The sequence below is a fragment of the Trachypithecus francoisi genome, unplaced genomic scaffold (assembly GCF_009764315.1).
Source record: "Trachypithecus francoisi isolate TF-2019V2 unplaced genomic scaffold, Tfra_2.0 Lachesis_group12, whole genome shotgun sequence".
In the NCBI taxonomy this organism is placed as follows: domain Eukaryota; kingdom Metazoa; phylum Chordata; class Mammalia; order Primates; family Cercopithecidae; genus Trachypithecus; species Trachypithecus francoisi.
The window spans coordinates 62,017,617-62,038,046 of NW_022681457.1; the positions used below are offsets into that span (position 1 = coordinate 62,017,617).

Sequence of the window (20,430 nt, forward strand, 5' to 3'; positions counted from 1 at the left end):
CTTTAGAGAGCCAGGTGTTAACCCCCGCCTCTACCGTCTAGGACGCCTCCTCCAGCAGAAGATGCTGCTCACCTGCAGAGCCCCCAGCCTAAGGACACGGGTGCAGAAGGAGGGGCTGAGCCCAAGATGAGCTCAGAAAACCAGAAGCCTGGTGGGTACTTGCTATTCAAAAGATGGTTAAGTTCAAATCGTTAATGTCTGGAAAATTGCTAATATGTAGACTTTCCACTTTGAGATGAAATGTAGAGAAGATGACATAAACTGATATCACCTAACGTTCTTCTTTTTGACAGGTCAGCCCCCAATGTTTTGTTTTTGTAGTTTGAGGTCTACCATCCATCCAGTGATGTGCACAGATGTTAAGTGAACAGCTCAGCAGTGTGTGTGTGTGTGTGTGTGTGTGTGTGAACACCCAGACCGAGCTGTTGAACATTTCCAGGATCCCAGCAGTCTCCAGGCTGGAACCCTTCCCACTGACCATTCTGATTTCTCACGCCATTAGTTTTGCTGACTTGGAAGCATATAGAATACGTTCTTTTATTTTAAATAGAGATGGAGTCTCACTGTATTGCCCAGGCTGATTTTGAACTCCTGACCTCAAGTGATCCTTCTTCCTAATGCCTCTAAGAGTATTAGTATTATAGGCGTGAGCCACTTTGCCCAGCCTATAGTATATGTTCTTGTGGCTTCCTTCAATCAACATTATGTTGGTGAAATTAATCTGTATTATTGCAAGTGGTGGCATTTTTTCTTAATCTTGGAAAGTATTTGCATATTGGATGGCTCTCTCCAGACTTTACATTTAGGCTCACTTTTATTGCACAGCGCCTCGGCAAAGAGGAGGAGCTGGCATTTGAACAGAGTTGGCTGACCTTGGCCAGGCTAATTGCACAGACTTAGCAGACATTTCTGACGTGTATGAACTTGGCACTGAGTTAGGTGCCATAAAGAAAAAAGATAATTAGCTGGGCGTGGTGGCGGGCACCTGTGATTCCAGCTACTCAAGAGGCCAAGGTTGGAGGATCAGTTGAACCTGGGTGGCAGAGGTTGCAGTGAGCCAAGATCACACCAGTGCGCTCCAGCCTGGACGACAGAGCGAGACTATCAAAAAACAAAACAAATTAAAAAAACTGGTTGGGCGCGGTGGCTCAGGCCAGTAATCCCAGCACTTCGTGGGGCTGAGGCGGGTGAATCACTTGAGCTCAGGAGTTTGAGACCAGCCTGGTCAACATGTTGGAACCCCATCTCTACTAAAAACAAAAAAATTAGTCAGCTGTGGTGGCACATGCCTGTAGTCCCAGCTACTCGGGAGGCTGAGGCAATAGAACCTCTTGAACCCTGGAGGCAGAGGTTGCAGTGAGCCAAGATCACACCACTGCACTCTTGACTGGGCAACAGAAAGACTCCATCTCAAAAAAAGAAAAAAGAAAAAAGGTGAATGGGGCCGGGCGCAGTAGCTCATGCCTGTAATCCCAGCACTTTGGGAGGCCGAGGCGGGCAGATCTTGAGGTCAGGAGGTCGAGACAATCCTGGCTAACATGGTGAAACCCTGTCTTTACTAAAAATACAAAAAATTAGCTGCGCGTGGTGGGGGGCGCCTGTATTCCCAGCTACTCGGGAGGCTGAGGCAGGAGAAGGGCGTGAACCCGGGAGGTGGAGCTTGCAGTGAGCTGAGATGGCGCCACTGCACTTCAGCCTGGGCAACTGAGTGAGACTCCATCTCAAAAAAAAAAAAAAAGAAAAGGAAAGATAAATGGGACAAAACCCAAGACCCTTGTGGAAGGGGAAGTCAGTGAGGGAGAAGGAAAGGAAAGGTGAGGAGACCATTTGCCGTCACTGGAATTTACCTTCGTGTGGCCTTTTAATTTTGATATTCATTGTCTTTATGAAATGGGGTTAGGTCATTGCTCCTTGTCTTGACAAATCTTAGAAATTGCCTAGACAACATATATTGATAAACTCATCCCATGACTAGACAAAGTCTCCAACACTCCAGTGCTGGGAGCTCCAGTTTTCCACACCACCGATGTTCTGCGTCCCTGCTGTGGTCCCTCATTCCGCTTCCCAGGAGAGCGGGATAAGATCCAGGGAGGGTGGACCCTGCACGGCTCTGCTCCCTTTGATATGCATCCCGAGACAGTGAAACTCACAGATTACGCAGCTGAGGTGCTGAGAACCACAGAAGATGGTTTGCTCCCTGACAGGTTCATTCCTCACTGAGGATGGAGAGTGCGGGAGGAGGAGCCGCAGAGGTGGCTCCTGTGACGAAGGTGGTCTTGCCCACTGCCTGTGTGATTCCCATGCATCTCTGGATATGTTTTGGAAGTTGTTCCCTAAGGAAGTTCTTCCAGCCATTTCCTTGCACAGCATTTTTTTTTTGGCGGGGTTGGGGGGGCGGTTGGGGGTGATTGTTGTGAAGGATGGGGGTCATCTGGAAGAATGAGTTTAGATGCATTTCATTGTCGCTGTGGTCCAAACCCAGGTTCTTCATCACAGTCCCATGTGCTGCTCTTGCTGGCAGTGACTGTGGCTGGTGAGGTGAGAGGTGCAGGTGAGGAGAAAGGGTCTTCCGGAGCTGAGTGGTACGTGGGGGACTGGATGTAGCTGTTAAAATGCACATATACCTTCTCCTCATAAAGTTTGCCCCTGGATTTGACCACAGTGGGGGGCAACTGGTTTCACTGTGTGGGATCCACTGGAAAAGGGTTCTGAAGAGTTCTGGGAAAGAGAGAATTTGCAAAGCCAGCTGGTCAGAGGAACAGGGTCATTGGGACAACAGTTTTCATTAAGAGGATTTTTCCAGAGCAGTGTTTATTCCACAGTAGCAGACCGGGATCCAGTAGACTGCAGAGGTGGGGCTGAAGTGGGTCTGCACTGGCGCAGGCCCGGCTACCGGCTGATTTGCCCTTTGTGTAGAGCCTGGTGTGGGGCCCAAGGGGGACGTCAGGGCAGCCAAGTGGGTCCCCCAAACCATAGCTCTTGGAGGACATGCAGTTGTTTACTGAGCTCTACTGGGAAGCTCTGGCTATTAGATGTCCACTGCAGCCACCAGGCACTTGGCCACCTTCCTGGAAGAGCCACGGTAAAGGGGAACTCCCCCCATCCCGACTGTCTCAGCTGGAAGAGACTTCATCTCTGGGCTCCTGCTCAGGTTCAGGCAGGTGAAGGAAAATGTCATGCACTTTCTTCATGTTTCCTCTTGCCTTGGCTTCCCTCAGGGTTTCTGGTTTTGGATACTCAGTGTCTCCCTGTAGCTAGAAAAGTATGATGCATCCATTGTGCCGCCACACGCTGGTGAGGGGCAAGGCCTGAGCTTCAGAGGCTCATCACAGTTAGGGCAGCGTTCCTCCGCAGTGTCTGCCAGCCCTGCTGCAGGTGGTCGGTCTCAGGTGGACCCCGTGCCCTCCTCTGCAGATGCGCCACCCACATGCCACTGTGCCAAGCAGGGCTTCTGGAGGACGTGGGTGTGGGGTTGTTTGTGTTGCATGTAGCCCGGCTCAGGGACTGCTGCGTGCTCTTGCCCTCCCAGCTGTAGCTGTGCTCTATGCCAGCCAAACACGATCTCGGGACCCTAACTGCCAGAGGGGAAGTTACACACTGGACCTGGGTCTAAGACTGCCTGTCTTTTGCTCCCAAGCAGACAGCTGTCACTTCACAGCCCCAGGTCGTAGCCCCGTGTCCTATATGTCTGCTGTCACATGTTACTTTATGTTGTGTAAAACGTAGCCGCCCCCCATCGCCCTTTCTCCCTCCAGCTTGCTTTCCCCTTTAGACACCGATGTTTAGGAAGCCCCTTTGGAAAAGCAGAGGCCATGGCGCTCCTGTGATATGTATTTCCCGGGGCGCATCCTCAACCTTGGATAAATCAACCTCGAGTCAGCAGAGACTCCCTAAGTCCTTTTTGGTTTATGGCTCCAAGGAGGAACCTGGCTGCTTGCTCCCAGAAGTGGTGTCTTGTTCTTGTTCGGTGGCAGGACCGCCTCCTTCGCACCCCAGCTTCACAGCTCTGTGTTTAGGATCAGTCCCAGCTTCTGTGATCAGGCCAGGCCACCCTGGGTTTCCTCTGCTCGCCTCTCCCAGAAGGGCTTGGGGATTGTGCTCTCCAAGGTTCTTGAGGTCACTGGGTCAGTGCACTCGTTTCCGGAGGCCACTCCATGGCAGGCTGCACGTGACACGGAGGATGGCGCTTTCCCAGCGGGAGTCTGTTTGTTTCTTTGCCATTGTATTGTATACCATGAATAAACCACAGAGGGTGGATCTGCTTTCCATCTCAGGCTACTGTGATTCCAGCAGCTGTGAACATTCTTGCTCTGGTGTTTGGATGAACCTCGCCTGTTGGAGATTGAGAAGTTCACATTGCGTTGTTTGAGGCTATGTCATGTCCAGCACTGGCTCCTTGTGTGTGCTGGCCGCTGTCCTCGAAGTTGTCCTTAGGGCATCCTGGCAGGTCAAAACAGCCCCAGAGAAGTCTGCATGTTCGTATCCAAGGCCAGCCACCTCAAAGAGGTTCTTTTTCAAATGAGTGACTTTACTTCCTGGTCATTTAATTTTAATACTTGTCAAAGGCTGTTTTTATTTTAAAATAAAATTTTACGCCAGGCACAGTGGCTTAAGCCTGTAATCCCAGGAGGCCGAGGTGGGTGGATCACCTGAGGTCAGGAGTTCGAGACCAGCCTGACCAACATGGTGAAACCCCGTCTCTACTAAAAATACAATATTAGCTGAGTGTGGTGGGGCATGCTTGTAATCCCAGCTACTTGGTAGGCTGAGGCAGGAGAATTGCTTGAACCCAAAGGCGGAGGTTGCAGTGAGTCAAGATCGCACCACTGCACTCCTGCCTGGGCAACAAGAACAAAACTCTGTCTCAAAAATAAAAAAAGAAAATTTTAAATTTTGTTTATCTATGTGATGGTTTTAATTTTTTCTAACTGTTCTTTGCAGCTAGATACTAGGGTTACTCAATTTACACTCTCATGTGATTCTCATCTAGAAGTTGCATAAGGTACAAAAAAGTATATATATGTGTGTACATGATGGAGTTACATATAAATAACCTGTAGGAAAATCTGACATTGATTTTGTGCAGAAACTTCATCTGGAAACACTGAAGGTGCCTCCATTAGCAGAACTGCACAGCCGCCTCTGAAAAGGTATGTCCACTCGGCATGGAGGAGTCGGCGTCCCTTACCCAGTAAATAAGATCAATGAATGCACAGGTCTTTCTCTCTCCTTCTAGCTTCCACCCACAAATAAAATGGTTCCAAAAAGAAGATGTCGTCATCTTAAAGATAAGAATAAGGAATGTAAAGGACTGCAAGTGTCAGTATTTCAGGGATAGAGTCGTTTTCAGGTAGGTTTATGTATAGTCATGTAAAGTAAAATAGAAATAATTTCTAGCATTTTAAAAGGCTGACTTTCTTTTTATAAACCCAGTGCTTGGGTGGGAGACAGATTTTACCTGGCTGATCTGGAGCTGCGGGGCAACATAAGGAAAGATGAGTGCAAATGTGTAATTAGAAACGAGGAGCCTGTGATCACTCTGGCCAAAGAGAGAAGGGAGGCATGGTGTCACCTACTCAGACAGAGGGTGAGTTGGAATGCGCTCAGAGGGTGGTCTTTACCCTGAGTGTGTCATACTCACCCACTCACTGTCAGCTGTTCTCTTGAGCAGAACCCCAACGTGGCTTTTGATTTTGATCACTGGGAAGACTGTGAAGAGGACAGCCAGTTCCCCAAGGGTAAGGCGTGGAGCGCCCACTCTCAGAGGGGTTGTAGGTCCTGAGGGCAGTGAGGGACACCATCACCCACTTAGGAATTCAGCCTTGGTGGAAGTGGGCCGTTCACATCGAACCCTGAGAAATCAGTTTTCTCTTTGTTGATCTTGGTGCTAAATGTTCTGGTTTGAGTACTTTTCAACCCTTGGTGATAAACACACCTTTTAATAACACACTACAGATATTCTTCCTAGAAGAATAAATTATTTGTAAGCAGACCAATTTGACCTGCTCATTTCTTACCTAAAATAATGAAAATATAAAATAAGATACATAGAACTGGAATCCAAGGCATTTTTTTCTGCATTGACCGAAATAATGGGGGGAAATAAAGATTTGCTGTTTAGTCTACACTTAACTTATTTGTTATAATATCTTTTTCCTTTAGTAGTGAATTCTAAAAGCCTGCCGTACACAGTGGCAGAGGTGGTTGAAGACAGTAGCAGCAGCACTTCAGAGGATGACGACAGTGAGAGTGAATGATGTCCTCAAGAGTGCCTGGAAGATGTTGAACAAAAATGGATATTGCCATGTGACTTCAAAGTTAAGAAAACAGTCAGTCATAACCAAATCTTTCTTTCTTTCTTTCTTTTTTTTTTTTTTTTTTGAGACAGTCTTGTTCTGACGGCCAGACTAGAGTGCAGTGGCACGATCCTGGCTCACTGCATCCTCCGCCTCACAGGCTCAAGCAATTCTCCTGCCTCAGCCTCCCGAGTAGCTGGGATTACAGGCATGTGCCACTATGCCTGGCTAATTTTTGTATTTTTAGTAGAGACAGGGTTTCACCATGTTGGACAGGCTGTTCTCGAACTCCTGACCTCAGGTAATCCTCCCACCTCAGCCTCCCAAAGTGCTGGGATTACAGGCATGAGCCATCACACCCGGCCAACCAAATCTTTCTTTACCTCAAGGATAAATGATTACTGTCATCTTGTGGTGCTGGACTTGGTAATGGTGAGAAATTCTTCATTGACTTAAAAATAGACTGATGACAAGACCATCAAAGGAGGGTGGACACAGAGAAACGGCACATGTAGTCTGATCCTGCTGGCTTGTCTGTCCTGTCCGCGCCTCTCGCCACTCACCCTGGCAGAGCAGACGTGCATCTGGGTGGTGACATGCACTGTCTGGAGTCAGTCTGTTCATTTTTTTTCACCTAGACCTCTGTTTGATGCGTTGCTACAAACCTGATCTTATACATATAAATTGAGGTTTCTAATATAAATTGAGGTTTCACACTTATACTCAGCAACGTTGAACCAGCCCTTTCAACCATGAGATAGTGGGATTTAACATAACCATCTGTGTGAATTGATAGTGTTGGCGTTCTTGGATAGTGACAGCTCCTCAGAGTGAGTTGACTTCTGATGAAGGAGAGTCCAAGGATAGAAATTGGATTGCTCAGTAAGACCCAGGCCTTTCCGGGGTGAAGCTGCTGGTTCTAAACAATCCCTTGGACCTGCAGGGTCTTGAGCAAATGGCACAAAAGTTGCTTTTTAGTGGAAACTCACAAGGGCCTATGGGGTGCCCGGAGGTGACCTCTGAACACCTACATGTGGTGAGCCCTGCAGACATTCGCCGCCCCATCCGCATGTGGCTGCAGCACCCGGCCACCAGGTTTAGGGGAGGAGTGTATGTAGTCATGGCCACGCCCAGGGGCTGGCTGGCTTTTGTGCTTTGGGTTTGTTGAGTGAAACAGTGAGAAAGGTGAGCTGTTGGGAAGTTAAAAGTCCCGTGCACTCAGTGTCTGTTTCTCAACTTCGCCTCGGAATGGAAGAGAATTTGGATAGAACATGAGTGTTGTGTGGCGGCCCCAAGATCATTATTGTTATTTTTGCTTCAGAAAGCGCCGATCCCAGGCTTATGTATGTCTCCACAGAAGCCACTGCTTAAACTAGAGGCGGACTTTGTCATCAAGCTGTCCTGTGAGCAGGTCTGGGTCACACTCTGGCTCAGTTTTCTCATCTGTAAAATGAGACAGCCCCTCATTGTGTGGCCTCGCCTTGTCTCAGGGAGCGCCCACCGAGGGCTGCTGGGTGGGGTGGTCTTTCTGCCCAGTGGCTCCGTGATGGGGGCTCAGAGCCCTGGCCTCCCCTAGGAGGACACGCTGTGCAGCCAGGACAGCTGCTGGGAGTGTGCCCAGGTCACTGCTGTGACCTTCGCAGGATGACTGGCAGGTATCAAATCGGTCCATAAAGTAAGATGGTGATTTTCCTTTTTCGTAGCTAAATTGGGCAGGCTCTTGGGAAGTAGAAAGTTCTGGTGTTTTTGCTGGCAAAGGTTTTGACTGTGGAGCTCTTCTAACACCCATATCAGTGTCCATTTCTCTGCATGTGGCTGCTGCCCTGTTGGTGGAGGTCTGGGGGCAGAGACCAGGCCACTGTCCAGTGGCTCCCATGCGCACCAGCTGCCTGCTGTTTATACCCGGGTGTGCCGAGTCTCTTTAGTACAACATAGCAAATGATAGTAGCTAGTGACATTGTGTTTCCTGTGCACGTGTGAAAATGCAGGGAGGACAGCTGCGTGCTTAGATCTGTTTTTTCAGACATTCAAACGTTCTAATATCTGAATCTCTTAACATTTTATAGGATATCGGATGCTGATTATGTGAACAATTCGTAATTGGTTTTCTGTACTGCTATGAATATGTCTGATTTCAAGTTTTGGGCAAATATCTAAAATGCAAGGTGAAAGTGCCTTTGTCTCTATGCTTCTAAAATCGCTCATACTTAGTTGTGGTATGGCTGTCTTTTGCAGCATATCATCAATAAAATTTCAGTGTTTTCACAGAAATGTTGCTTTTTACATATGTTAAACAGTACTTTCCCTGAATGCCAAACACAAAATAAAACTTTACTCACCACACTTTCTGGTTTGACTAAAACGCCCGTGAAGGCTGCTGGGGAGCCAGCAGTGCTGACTGGCAACACAGGCGACCCTCGTGATGAGCACACTAGCTGTGGAGAGTTCTGGACGGAGGCTCAGCTCTTGCCATTTACCCTGGCAGATACATGCCACGCACATGACGGGTTCAGCACAGGGGTACCAGTACTTTTAGGGTAGGGGAGAGTGGGTGATAAACATTTATACTTTAATATTTTTATATATTTATTTAGAGTTGGGGTCTCTGTCATCCAGGCTGGAGTGCAGTACATGATGATGGCTCACTACACCCTCAACTCCCAGGCTCAGGTCATCCTCCCACCTCATCCTCTTGAGTAGCTGGAACTACAGGAGTGCACCACCATGCCTGGCTAATTTTTTAATGTTTTTTGTAGAGACATGATTTTGTCATGTTGCCCAGGCTGGTCTTGAACTCCTGGACTCAAGTGATCTATCCGCCTTGGCCTCCCAAAGTGCTGAGATTATAGGCGTGAGCCCGCACCTGGCCAGTAATTTACTGTTGTTTAAATCAAAGCAAAAATGTCATCCATTTTACATAAAAGGAGAGCCCTTATTGACATTGAGTTTAAAGAACACCTTTCATTTAAGTAAGTGTGATGTGCCCTTTGTTAAATAGTTGCCACTGTAATGGTGGCTTTTATTCAGCCCTTCCCTAAGCGTCTGCCTTCTGTTAGGTGACATCTCACCTGACACCAACTTTAGCAAACACTTGCCACTTCTCCTTTCTGGAACCCCCACCCAGAGAACTAGGAATATCTAAAAATAACAATATTTTAAACATCTGAGTATATTTTATTCATAAGAAAAAAATCAGGAAGAAATAACCACAAATACTGCTTAAGAAAATAAATTCAGCTTTGACTTGGCTACAAGAGATGGAGCTTGTTACTCAGGGTCTTCCTCCGGTGGGACCACTTCCATTAGCATCTGAAGGTACATGGTAATTGGCTCTGAAATAAGAGTAAAAAATGAGTGCAGTTAGACCGAAATTCAGAAGCTCCACTGGAGTTGTGGGTGAGGGTGACGTTGTTCTCAGTCTTTGGTGATGTGTCACCTAGACCCCTGTGCTCAGGGTTTGGCCAGCTTTCCTGCCTTCTGGTTGGATTTCACGCTTTCCTGGTTTGTTTCTTCTCCCAAAATTGCAGGAATGGAAATAAAAACCTCCTAGGACTGTCTGGAGGGGCGACTGCACTGTCCAGTTGAGACAAGCTGAACAGGAGAAACAGGCAGGCTTTTAATCACATTCACTTAATAAATCTTAACTGGCTGTTACAGGCTGCTGCAGCCAGAGTTAAATTGCACACAGCCCAATTCCTCTCGTCAAGGAGCTCCTGGGAGAGGGAGAGGGACAGGAACAGGAAGACCAGGAAATGGATCGCCTCACCGCCCCATGAGGATGCCCAGAAAGTCTTAAAGGCGCTTAGAAATGGATTTCCTGCAGTTGAATCTGTTGTATAGGATAAAACACTGTGAATATAATATAGACTTTTTGTTTTTTTGTTTTGAGATGGAGTCTCCCTCTGTCGGCCAGGCTGTAGTGCAGTGGCGCAATCTCGGCTCACTGCAAGCTCCGCCTCCTGGGTTCACGCCATTCTTCTGCCTCAGCCTCCCAAGTAGCTGGGCCTACAGGCGCCCGCCACCACGCCCGGCTAATTTTTTTGTATTTTTAGTGGAGATGGGGTTTCACTGTGTTAGCCAGGATGGTCTCGATCTTATGACCTCGTGATCTGCCCCCTCAGCCTCACAAAGTGCTGGGATTACAGGTGTGAGCCATCGCACCCGGCCCTATATGAACTTTTTTAAAGGTGTAATTCAATCTCTTTTGATGTACTTTGACACAAGTGCTTTCTTTTCAGAAGTGAAAGTGGCTAATGTAGCTAAACTTTTAAACAACAACTGTCCTGAAATTGATGAGGGTCAGGACCGCTGAAAGAGTGAGCCCTGTGCCCTCGGCAGTAGAAGGCTTGGGCCCCGGCCCAGTTCCCCAGGCCAAGACCATGACTTTTTGGGTGTCTTTGTGATGCTGCTAGACTTCTTAGATGATGTCTGCATATCAGGCAAAGGAGAATGGTGTTTCGGGATGAGGTGCACGATGGTGGGAATATGCCTAACACTACTGAACCTTGCACTGAGAAGTGGCTGAGATAGTAACGTTTGTGTGTCTTTTGCAATTAAAAAGAAAATGGGGCCGGGTGCAGTGGCTCATGCCTATAATCCCTGCACTTTGGGAGGCTGAAGTGGGTGGATCACCTGAGGTCAGGAGTTCAAGACCAGCCTGACCAACATGATGAAACCCTGACTCTACTAAAAACACAAAACAACAACAACAAAATTAGCCAGGTGTGGTGGCAGGTGCCTGTAATCCCAGCTACTCAGGAAGCTGAGGCAGGAGAATCTCTTGAACCTGGGAGGCGAAGGTTGCAGTGAGCCAAGATCGTGCCAGTGCACTCCAGCCTGGACAAAAAGAGCGAAACTCCGTCTCAAAGAAAATGGGCGGGCGCAGTGGCTCACATCTGTAATCCCAGCACTTTGGGAGGCCGAGGCGGATGGATCACCTGAGGTCAGGAGTTCGAGACCAGCCTGGCCAACATGACGAAACCTCATCTCTATTAAAAATACAAAAATTAGCCGTGCATGGCTACTCAGGAGGCTGAGGCACGAGAATCGCTTGAACCCAGGAGGTGGAGGCTGCAGTGAGCTGAGACCGCACCACTGCACTCCAGCCTGGGCAACAGAGTGAGACTGTCTCAAAAAAAGAAAAACGGCCAGGTACAGTGGCTTAGGCTGGTAATCTCAGCACTTTGGAAAGCCAAGGTGGGAGGATCATTTGAGCCGAGGAGTTCAAGACCAGTCTGGGCCACCTAGCAAGACCCCTTATGTACAAAAAATAAAAACATTAGCCAGGTGTAGTGTGTGCCTGTGATCCAGGCCACTTGGGAGACCCAGGTGGGAGGATGACTTGAGCCCGGGAGTTCAAGGCTGCAGTGAGCTATGGCCATGCCACTGTACTTTAGCCTGGGCAACAGAGCAAGACTGTGTCTCCGAAAAGAAAAGAAAATGGTGCTTTCTCTTCCTACTTATTATAGTAATTGACGGGAACAAAATAACCAAGGGTGGACCCAGAGGTGTCCAGTGAGGGCGTGGGCATGTGTCCTCCTGGGACGAGGGAGATCTGCCAGCAGGGTAAGACACTGTGACAGAGGTCTTGGAGTCAGGACAGGTGAGGACGCCGTGCCTGCCTGCACCTCACAGAAGCCAGGCGGCCCTTCTGTTGGTACTTACTTGATATTTTCTGAGCCCATCCAAACTTGTAGTGGACAAACAGGAAGTAAAATATAAGGCCGCTTAATATAAACAGCACACAGTAGAGGTACTCCCATGCGGGCTTGCTGATGATTGGAGCCAGAATCAAAAACAAAGAGATGAATGTCACCAAGACAGGGATGACTATGGGCACCTGGAGGTGAAAAATGGGTCACAGTGTGGTCATGGGTACTCATTTTCTTTTTGAAATTTTTCATTATTAGAAAAACCAATTTTTTTATAAAAAGAGTGTGAACTCCATGTACCCCCTCCTCCAATTTCAGTAATTTTAATATAATTTTGCCAATCTTATTTCATCCATACCTTTTTAAAAAATTTACTTTTTAAAAAATTTTTTGGCCGGGCGTGGTTGCTCACACCTGTAATCCCAGCGCTTTGGGAGGCCGAGGCTGGTGGGTCCCTTGAGGTCAGGAGTTCAAGACCAGCCTGCTAACATGATGAAACCCCGTCTTTACCAAAAACACAAAAATTAGCCGGGCGTGGTGGCGGGTGCCTGTAATCCCGCTACTCAGGAGGCTGAGGCAGGAGACACGCTTGACCCCAGGAGGTGGAGGCTGCAGTGAGCTGAGATCGCGCCATTACATTGTAGCCTGGGCCACAGGAGGGAAATGCCATCTCAAAAAAGAAAAAAAAAAAGATAAACTGTTTAATGTTTTAGCATCCACTGATGATCGTCACCTTCATTATTTCATCAGGGTTTGCAAAATGGTGATTTTTCTAATTTGTCATTTCTTCCTCAATTATCTGAAATGCTATATGAAGTACTTCAACTTTCTGGTTATTCTGAATTGCAGTTCGTACAGGAACGGCAGGATCAGTGCTCTGTTCTATGTGTTTTCAGAATAAGTTGGGCCCCTGAGACCTCCAAAGGCAACTCAAACCTGTGCGTTTTTCTATACGTGGTGAGTATCAATCCATTGTAGTCATTGTTCACGTTGTTCAGAAGGTCCTGTGCGGGACAGCAGGAGCCCTTCACACTGCCCTGGGCCCTGGGGGTGGGATGCCAGTGCTCTTCAAAAGCCTCTCTGTGGCCGGGCGCGGTGGCTCAAGCCTGTAATCCCAGCACTTTGGGAGGCCGAGACGGGCGGATCACGAGGTCAGGAGGTCAAGACCATCCTGGCTAACACAGTGAAACCCCGTCTCTACTAAAAAACACAAAAAACTAGCCAAGCGAGGTGGCGGGCGCCTGTAGTCCCAGCTACTCGGGAGGCTGAGGCAGGAGAATGGTGTAAACCCGGGAGGCGGAGTTTGCAGTGAGCTGAGATCCAGCCACTGCACTCCAGCCCAGGCGACAGAGCGAGACTCTTTGTCTCAAAAAAAAAAAAAAAAAAAAGCCTCTTTGTTTTCTGGGTGACAAGAAGTGCCAGACCTGGGTTTTCATTCATCTCCAGAGGCAGACCTGGGTTTTCATCCATTTCTCCAGACAGCTTTATTTCCTTTTAGCAGGAAATGGCATTTAAAGACCATCATCTGGAGGCTGGGGGCAGTGGCTCACTCCTGTAATCCCAGCACCTTGGGAGGCCGAGGCGGGCAGATCACTTGAGTCTAGGAGTTCGAGACCAGCCTGGCCAACGGGGTAGAGACGGGGTGAAACCCCCGTCTCTACTAAAAATACAAAAATTAACTGGGCGTGGTGGCAGATGCCTGTAATCCCAGCAACTCCTGGGAAGCTGAAGCAGGAGAGTTGCTTGAACCCGGGAGGTGGATGCTGCAGTGAGCCAAGAATGTGCCACTGCACTCCCGCCCAGGCGACAGAGTGTGAGACTCTGTCTAAAAATAAATAAATAAATAAATAAATACCATAACGTGGGTGACTGGAGTACTCATTACCCTTTTACATTGCATTTTTCCTTTGACTGTGTTTTTTTGTTTGTTTGTTTTGTTCTGTTTTTTTTTTTCCCCAAGACAGAGTCTCACTCCATACCCCAGGCTGGAGTGCGGTGGCATGATCTTGGTTCACTGCAACCTCTGCCTCTTGGGTTCAAACAGTTGTCCTGCCTCAGCCCCCAGTTAGCTGGGATTACAGGTGTGTGCCAACAAGCCCAGCTAATTTTCATATTTTTAGTAAAGACATGGTTTCACCATGTTGGCCAGGCTGGTCTCGAACTCCAGACCTCAAATGATCTGCATGCCTTGGCCTCCCAAAGCGCTGGGATTACAGGCATGAGCCAACCACACCCAGCCCCTGAATTAAACTTTTAATTAATGGATTTTCTAGTCTTCAGCTACCTTTGCATAGGCTGGACCTAGTCATGATATATGATCTTTTTAGCGTAACTGGGTTCTGTTTGTTAATATTTTATTTTAGATTTTTTATATCGTTATTCCTGAGATTGGTCAGTGTATTTCTCTTTTTTGTATGTTACCTTTGTAAGGTTTGGTGTCAATGTTATAGTCTAAAAATAATTTGAAAAATCAATAGCTAACCTTAAAAAGGAGAAAGCACAAACACAAATAAAAAATAAAAATGGACAATTAATCTTTATAACATGTTATGTTCTAAAGATTAATATAAATCATAAGACTATTTTGTACAACTCTATGCAGATAAATTTGAATACCTAGAAGAAACGGACAATTTTCTAGGAAAATGTAATTTCCTAAAACTGATCTTACTTGCATTAGAATCACGAGGAAATTCTAAAAATCAGACAATTTCAGTATTGCTTAATTTATTCCAGCGCATTGAAAAAGGAGGAAAACTTTCAAAAAGTCTGATTATTATTCACTCATTCATTCATTTCTGCTTTTTCTAACACCTTAAGTTTTTTTCTGCTTATTAGTTCCTTCTATTCTTTTGGTTTTCTGTTGTTCTTTATCTTGCTTTTGAAGTTGTCTATTTAATTTGTTTTCATTTTTATTGATATATTTAATGTAATGGAACTTTCTCAAAGCACTATTTAAGCTGTGTTCATAGATTATATGTCCTGTCATCATTACTGCTATTTCTAGGAATTTGTGTACTTTTGTGTGTACAGGCTGGAGTGCAGTGGCATGACCTCGGCTCACTGCAACCTCTGCCTCCCAGATTCAAGTGATTCTCCAGCCTCAGCCTCCCACGTAGCTGGGACTACAGGCACCTGCCACCACGCCTGGCTAATTTTTTGTATTTTTAGTAGAGAGGGGGTTTCACCATGTTAGCCAGGATGGTCTCCATCTCCTGACCTCGTGATCCGCCCGCCTCGGCCTCCCAAAGTGCTGGGATTACAGGCATGAGCCACCGTGCCCGGCCAGAATTTATGTGCTTTTATGTTCTATTTCTATTAATATTTCCTCTTGGACCCAAAAGTTTAACTTTTTTCTTTCATCAATTTCCTGTTCTGTTTCATTATAGACAGAGAATGTTGTTGGCTTTTTGTTTGTTTTGATTTCTGGGGTTTTCTTTTTGAAATATCAAGGTTTTCTTCATGGCATTAAAAGCTGTCAGTTTTCAGACAGGTCCCATTTGCACCTGAAAAAGATACTCGCTGTTGTTGGGGTTCAGGGCTTGATAAAACCTCTAAGATCTGTCTTGCTATATTTTAGATCTCCAGTCACTTTTACCAGTGCTGTGTCCAGATCTGTCTTGGCTTGAAGGAGGTGTTTTCCAGTCACCTGTCATTAACGTGTTTCTCCCTCCCTGGATTTCCTGCAGTTTCTGCTTCGTAAAGATGGCTGCTATATGGTTTGGTGAATAGGTTTTCAAAACTTCTCTCTTCATTGTGAGATTTTAGCATTTAGCATGGCCTGTCTTTGTCTTAAGTAATGCTTTGGGCCTGAGCACTTGTATGATATAAGATCACAGCCCCTGTTTTTCTGTGTATTCATTTGCTTGATACTTCTCTGCCTATCCTTTTAATTTTTCACAGCTTTGAAGATACACCTGAAAAATCTTGTACTCTCAATGGCTGATGTAAGTCCAGTTTAAACTGAGTAAGCCCGTTTATTCATATAATGATAAGTCTGGTCTCCATTTTCTTGTGTTGTTTTATCTTTCTGTATACAAGCATCCTCTACTCACTGTCAGTCTTGTGTCCTTGAAGAGTGATGTTCTGTGGGAGAACTCCCCAGGCCTGTGTCCCTTCTTTTAAATTCACCATAGGAAACCTCAAATTTCCTGCCAGGTGCGGTGGCTCACACTTGTAATCCCAGTACTTTGGGAGGCCAAGGCAGGCAGATAACTTGAGCCCAGGAATTCAAGAGCTGCCTGGCCCACGTGGCGAAACCCCATCTCCACAAAAAATACAAAAATTAGTCAGATGTGGTGGCACGCACCTGTGGTCCCAGCTATTTGGGAGGCTGAGGTGGGAGGATCGCTTGAGCCTGGGAGGCACGGTTGCAGTGAGTTGTAATCACACCACTGCACTCCAGCCTAGGCGACAGACGAGACTCCATCTCAAAAAAAAAAAAAAGAAAAGAAACCTCAAATTCCCAACCAAAACACAGTAAATGCACATATAAATGTTACCCAACACAGATTACATTACATGGTAAACTGCGTTTAAAATAATTTTTGGTGACCAAACAGTTAACATGGCTGTTGACCAATGACTGCCTTTAATGCAATAACATGGTCTCACAAGATATGAGACGCTCACACCTCACACTGTCAGTACGCCTACATGTGACTGTCAGTATGCCTACACATGATTTGACGTGTGTTGAATTTGGAATGTAACTTGAAACTTTTATCACACATTTTATTAAAAGTTTATACTACATTTTGGGGATTCAAGTACTAATTTTTCCATGTAAATATCAGCTGGAAATGAGTGCATTTAGAGATTCATGGATTCTATAGTTTAGGGTGTTAAAAGCTAATAAGCAAAAACTAGCAATGACAAAAAATCCTAATAAGCAGTCTACAAGAAAACATCAACCAGGAAGATACTCTGAGGGGTCCTCCTATACAAGGCTTTATAGCTAGGGTCTTTTACAGTATGGTCTGTTTTGTTCCCTCCTCCTTTGTTTAAATGTTAAATGTTAAATTTTAATTATTTCATGTATTCTAAGCACACCTCCTCTTTTTTCTAATGTGTCTTTTGGTAGGTATGAAGGATATGTTTTTGTTCTGAGAGTTACTATAACTATTATAGCGAATATATCATAACTAATAATATATTTTAAAGGGGACTAAGGGTCTTATATAAGGATATATTCTGTATAATATATGTGTATATTATATAAGAATATAATAGGCATGATATATACATATATTTAATGCTATATATTATATGTGTTGTATATGTTATATATTATGTATATATACATATATGTGTACATAATACATATGTGTGTTATTTATGCCTATAATACATATATAACATACACATATACATATATAATATATCCTTATATAATACCGTTAGTCCACTTTTAAAGATATTATATATATACTTATATATATAATTTATATGTATAACAGACATGTAACTATACACATATACATACATATGTATGTATATACATATATACATGTACACAATATATACATATATCTATTATACATGTATTACCTATATTTTACATTATACACACATATAGTACACAAATATATGTATATATTATATATAATACCCTTAGTCCCCTTTTAAAGATATGAATTATATTAACTGAGCCCATAATACCCTTAGTTTCTTCTTTTTTTAGACATTATGTATAATAAGCAGTAATGAAGTTAGCTAGGCGTTCTCTTCCTCCCAGCATCTAATTTAAAGTGGCTTCCTTACTGGCAGCTTATCTGACATACTTTCCTCAGTTGGCATATACTTTTCCACGTGCTTTCTCTCATCCATGTTTTTGTACGATATTGCCAGTGCATAATAGTGGCATACACTTCTGTCTCCTTTATCTCTCATCATGAATCTTAGTTCTATAATTTGATATATTCACCTTTGCCAGTGACTTTTTGGTTTCTGAAGCTCATTCTCTGGGTGATTCCTCAAGGTCTTATGTAACTGGCCAGGCGCGGTGGCTCACGCCTGTAATCCCAGCGCTTTGGAAGGCTGAGGTGGGTGGATCACAAAGCCAGGAGTTTGAGACAAGCGTGACCAACATGGTGAAACCCCATCTCTACTAAAAATATAAAAATTAGCCAGGCGTGGTGGCACATGCCTATAATCCCAGCTACTTAGGAGGCTGACGCAGGAGAATCTCTTGAACCCAGGAGGCAGAGGTTACAGTGAGCCAAGGTTGCGCCACTGCACTCCAGCCTGGATGACAGAGTGAGACTCCATCTTTTAAAAAAAAAAAAAAAAAGTCTCGTGTAAGGATATTTGCCTTGAGCTCTTTCATACTGGTAACTGTAGACTTTATTCTGCAAGATCAGTTTGGTTGGATATAAAAATTTGGCTTGGCCGGATGCGGTGGCTCAAGCCTGTAATCCCAGCACTTTGGGAGGCCAAGACGGGCAGATCACAAGGTCAGGATATCGAGACCATCCTGGCTAACACGGTGAAACACCGTCTCTACTAAAAAATACAAAAAACTAGCTGGGCGAGGTGGTGGGCGCCTGTAGTCCCAGCTACTTGGGAGGCTGAGGCAGGAGAATGGCGTGAACCCGGGTGGCGGAGCTTGCAGTGAGCCAAGATTGCGCCACTGCACTCCAGCCTGGGTGACAGAGCGAGACTCTGTCTCAAAAAAAAAAAAAAAAAAAAAATTTTTGGCTTACATTTTCCTCCTTTGAGTAGTTTAAATATGTTGCTCCACTCTCTTGTGGCATGAAGTGTTGGTGATGAAAAGTTTGAGGCCAGAATTATTTGCTTTCCTTTATAAGTGAATTGCAGATGTGGGTGGGAACAGGAAAAGGGGAGTGGATGCCCAAAGCATTTTTTTAAAGCTCTGTAATTTTATCAGCATATATTTTTGCTGCCAATTTTAGCTCAAATTTTCCAGTTACATTGTATGCCTTTCAATATGTTGGTTCAAGATCCACCCTCCACTTTTCCTCCCACCCCAGGAAACATTTCTTGAATTATAGATTTTGGGCATCTGTTACTTGCATTTGCTTCTTCAGAGACTCCAATTATACATTCCCCACCTGCCCCACCCCTAGTTTTCTTCTGTCCCCTTGTTTTCTCTCAAACCCTTTCTGTTTCTGTCTGATATTTGTTTTCTTCGTTTTGGCCCTCGGTTTCCTAGCATGTTTCTTTGCTCTGATTTTTCTTTTCTTTTTTTCTTTGAGACAGGGTCCCTCTCTGTTGCCCAGGCTGGAGTGCAATGGCACGATCTTGGCTCACTGAAGCCTTGACCTCCTGGGCTCAAGCAGTCCTCCCATCTCAGCCTCCCAAATAGCTGGGACTATAGGCACGCACCAGCACACCCAGCTATTTTTTGTAGAGACAGGGTCTTGCTGTTGCCCAAGCTGGTCTTGAACTCCTGGGCTCTAGTGATCTTCCTCCCTTGGCCTCCCAAAGTACTGGGATTACAGGTGTGAGCCACCACACTCAGCCTCTGTGTTCTTTCTTTTCCTTCTTGCCCACTCTTTATTTCTGAAATGCCTTTTTTTCCCTAAAATGATGTTTTGAAGTGCTAATGGGACATGGCCTCTCTGTGGAGCCCCTTCCCAGTTGAGAGATTTGTACCCACAGGCTCCAGCTCCTTGACCCTGATATGCTTCCACGTTCCGTGTCCTTTCTCTCCCAGCAGTTGTTTCTCTTGCTGTTGTCTTCAGTGATCCTTACCCTTCTGGAAAGGAGTTTTTGTGGGGAGTTTCTGGGATCCTCAAGGGCTTCAGCCACTGCAGCCCTGCTCCCCCACCTCCCCTGCGGGTCCTCTGATCTTCCCACTGAGAACCTCTCTCCAGGTGTGCCCTCTCTCCTGGGAACACATGGGGCTGGAGGCTAGTGGGGCGTTCATTTAAGAGTCTGGAGTTGGTGGTGAGACCTCATTTCCTTGATTTGTGTTGACAATGTTGGCTGAAGGGTTTTTCCTTTGGTATCCTAGAGGCTCTGTCTGTTTCTATGAGGGATTTTGTGCAGATTACAAGTCTATGCTACTGTCATGATTTTTGCCTGCAATGACTTAACCAAGGTGGATCTTCAAGGCTCCAGGTAGGCTGTGCCATAGATCAGCTGATGCCAGACACTTGTCCATAGTCAAGACACAGGGCCAGAAAGACCACTGGACGTATCTCTGAAAACAAAGTCCTAAAGCTAAAGACATTGTCCTTGTTCTCATCCTAGCTACTAAGCCCTCAGCTTACCTTTTTCTTATGTCTGTTATCATAAGAATTAAATAGCAGTTGTTTTTTTTTTAAGCCCCTTAACGTAACAACAATAAAATTTGACTTCATCCTTATTGGTATATAGATCCATGCCAGCCATGCAGGGAGTGGGAGGGAGCCCAAAACAGATGGCAGGAATAGACTCTGAGTGGTTGCTTGCACAGCAACGGGTCTGGGGCTAGAGTTCAGAAGTTCCCATCAGTCTATGAAAGGAGGCCAGGCGTG

At 45.6% G+C, this 20,430-nt stretch overlaps 2 protein-coding genes across 3 annotated transcripts in view; one reads left to right on the plus strand and one right to left on the minus strand.

Moving 5' to 3' along the window:
* The window catches only part of TDRD12 (tudor domain containing 12), a 105,545-nt gene extending 96,978 nt beyond the window's left edge, over positions 1 to 8,567 (plus strand). Inside the window, exons 28-33 of one of the 2 annotated variants that reach the window (XM_033225605.1) lie at positions 42 to 151; positions 5,087 to 5,150; positions 5,237 to 5,350; positions 5,434 to 5,587; positions 5,672 to 5,738; positions 6,163 to 8,567. In XM_033225605.1, the coding sequence (XP_033081496.1) occupies positions 42 to 151; positions 5,087 to 5,150; positions 5,237 to 5,350; positions 5,434 to 5,587; positions 5,672 to 5,738; positions 6,163 to 6,257 (604 nt within the window). In that variant the 3' untranslated portion in view covers positions 6,258 to 8,567. The remainder of the gene's footprint in view (positions 1 to 41; positions 152 to 5,086; positions 5,151 to 5,236; positions 5,351 to 5,433; positions 5,588 to 5,671; positions 5,739 to 6,162) is intronic. The other variant, XM_033225606.1, reaches the window with a different exon arrangement.
* Positions 8,568 to 9,449: 882 nt separating this feature from the next.
* The window catches only part of SLC7A9 (solute carrier family 7 member 9), a 32,419-nt gene continuing 21,438 nt past the window's right edge, over positions 9,450 to 20,430 (minus strand). Inside the window, exons 12-13 of the mRNA XM_033225608.1 lie at positions 11,961 to 12,135; positions 9,450 to 9,628 (exon numbers count right to left, since the gene is read on the minus strand). Of these exons, the coding sequence (XP_033081499.1) occupies positions 9,564 to 9,628; positions 11,961 to 12,135 (240 nt within the window). The 3' untranslated portion in view covers positions 9,450 to 9,563. The remainder of the gene's footprint in view (positions 9,629 to 11,960; positions 12,136 to 20,430) is intronic.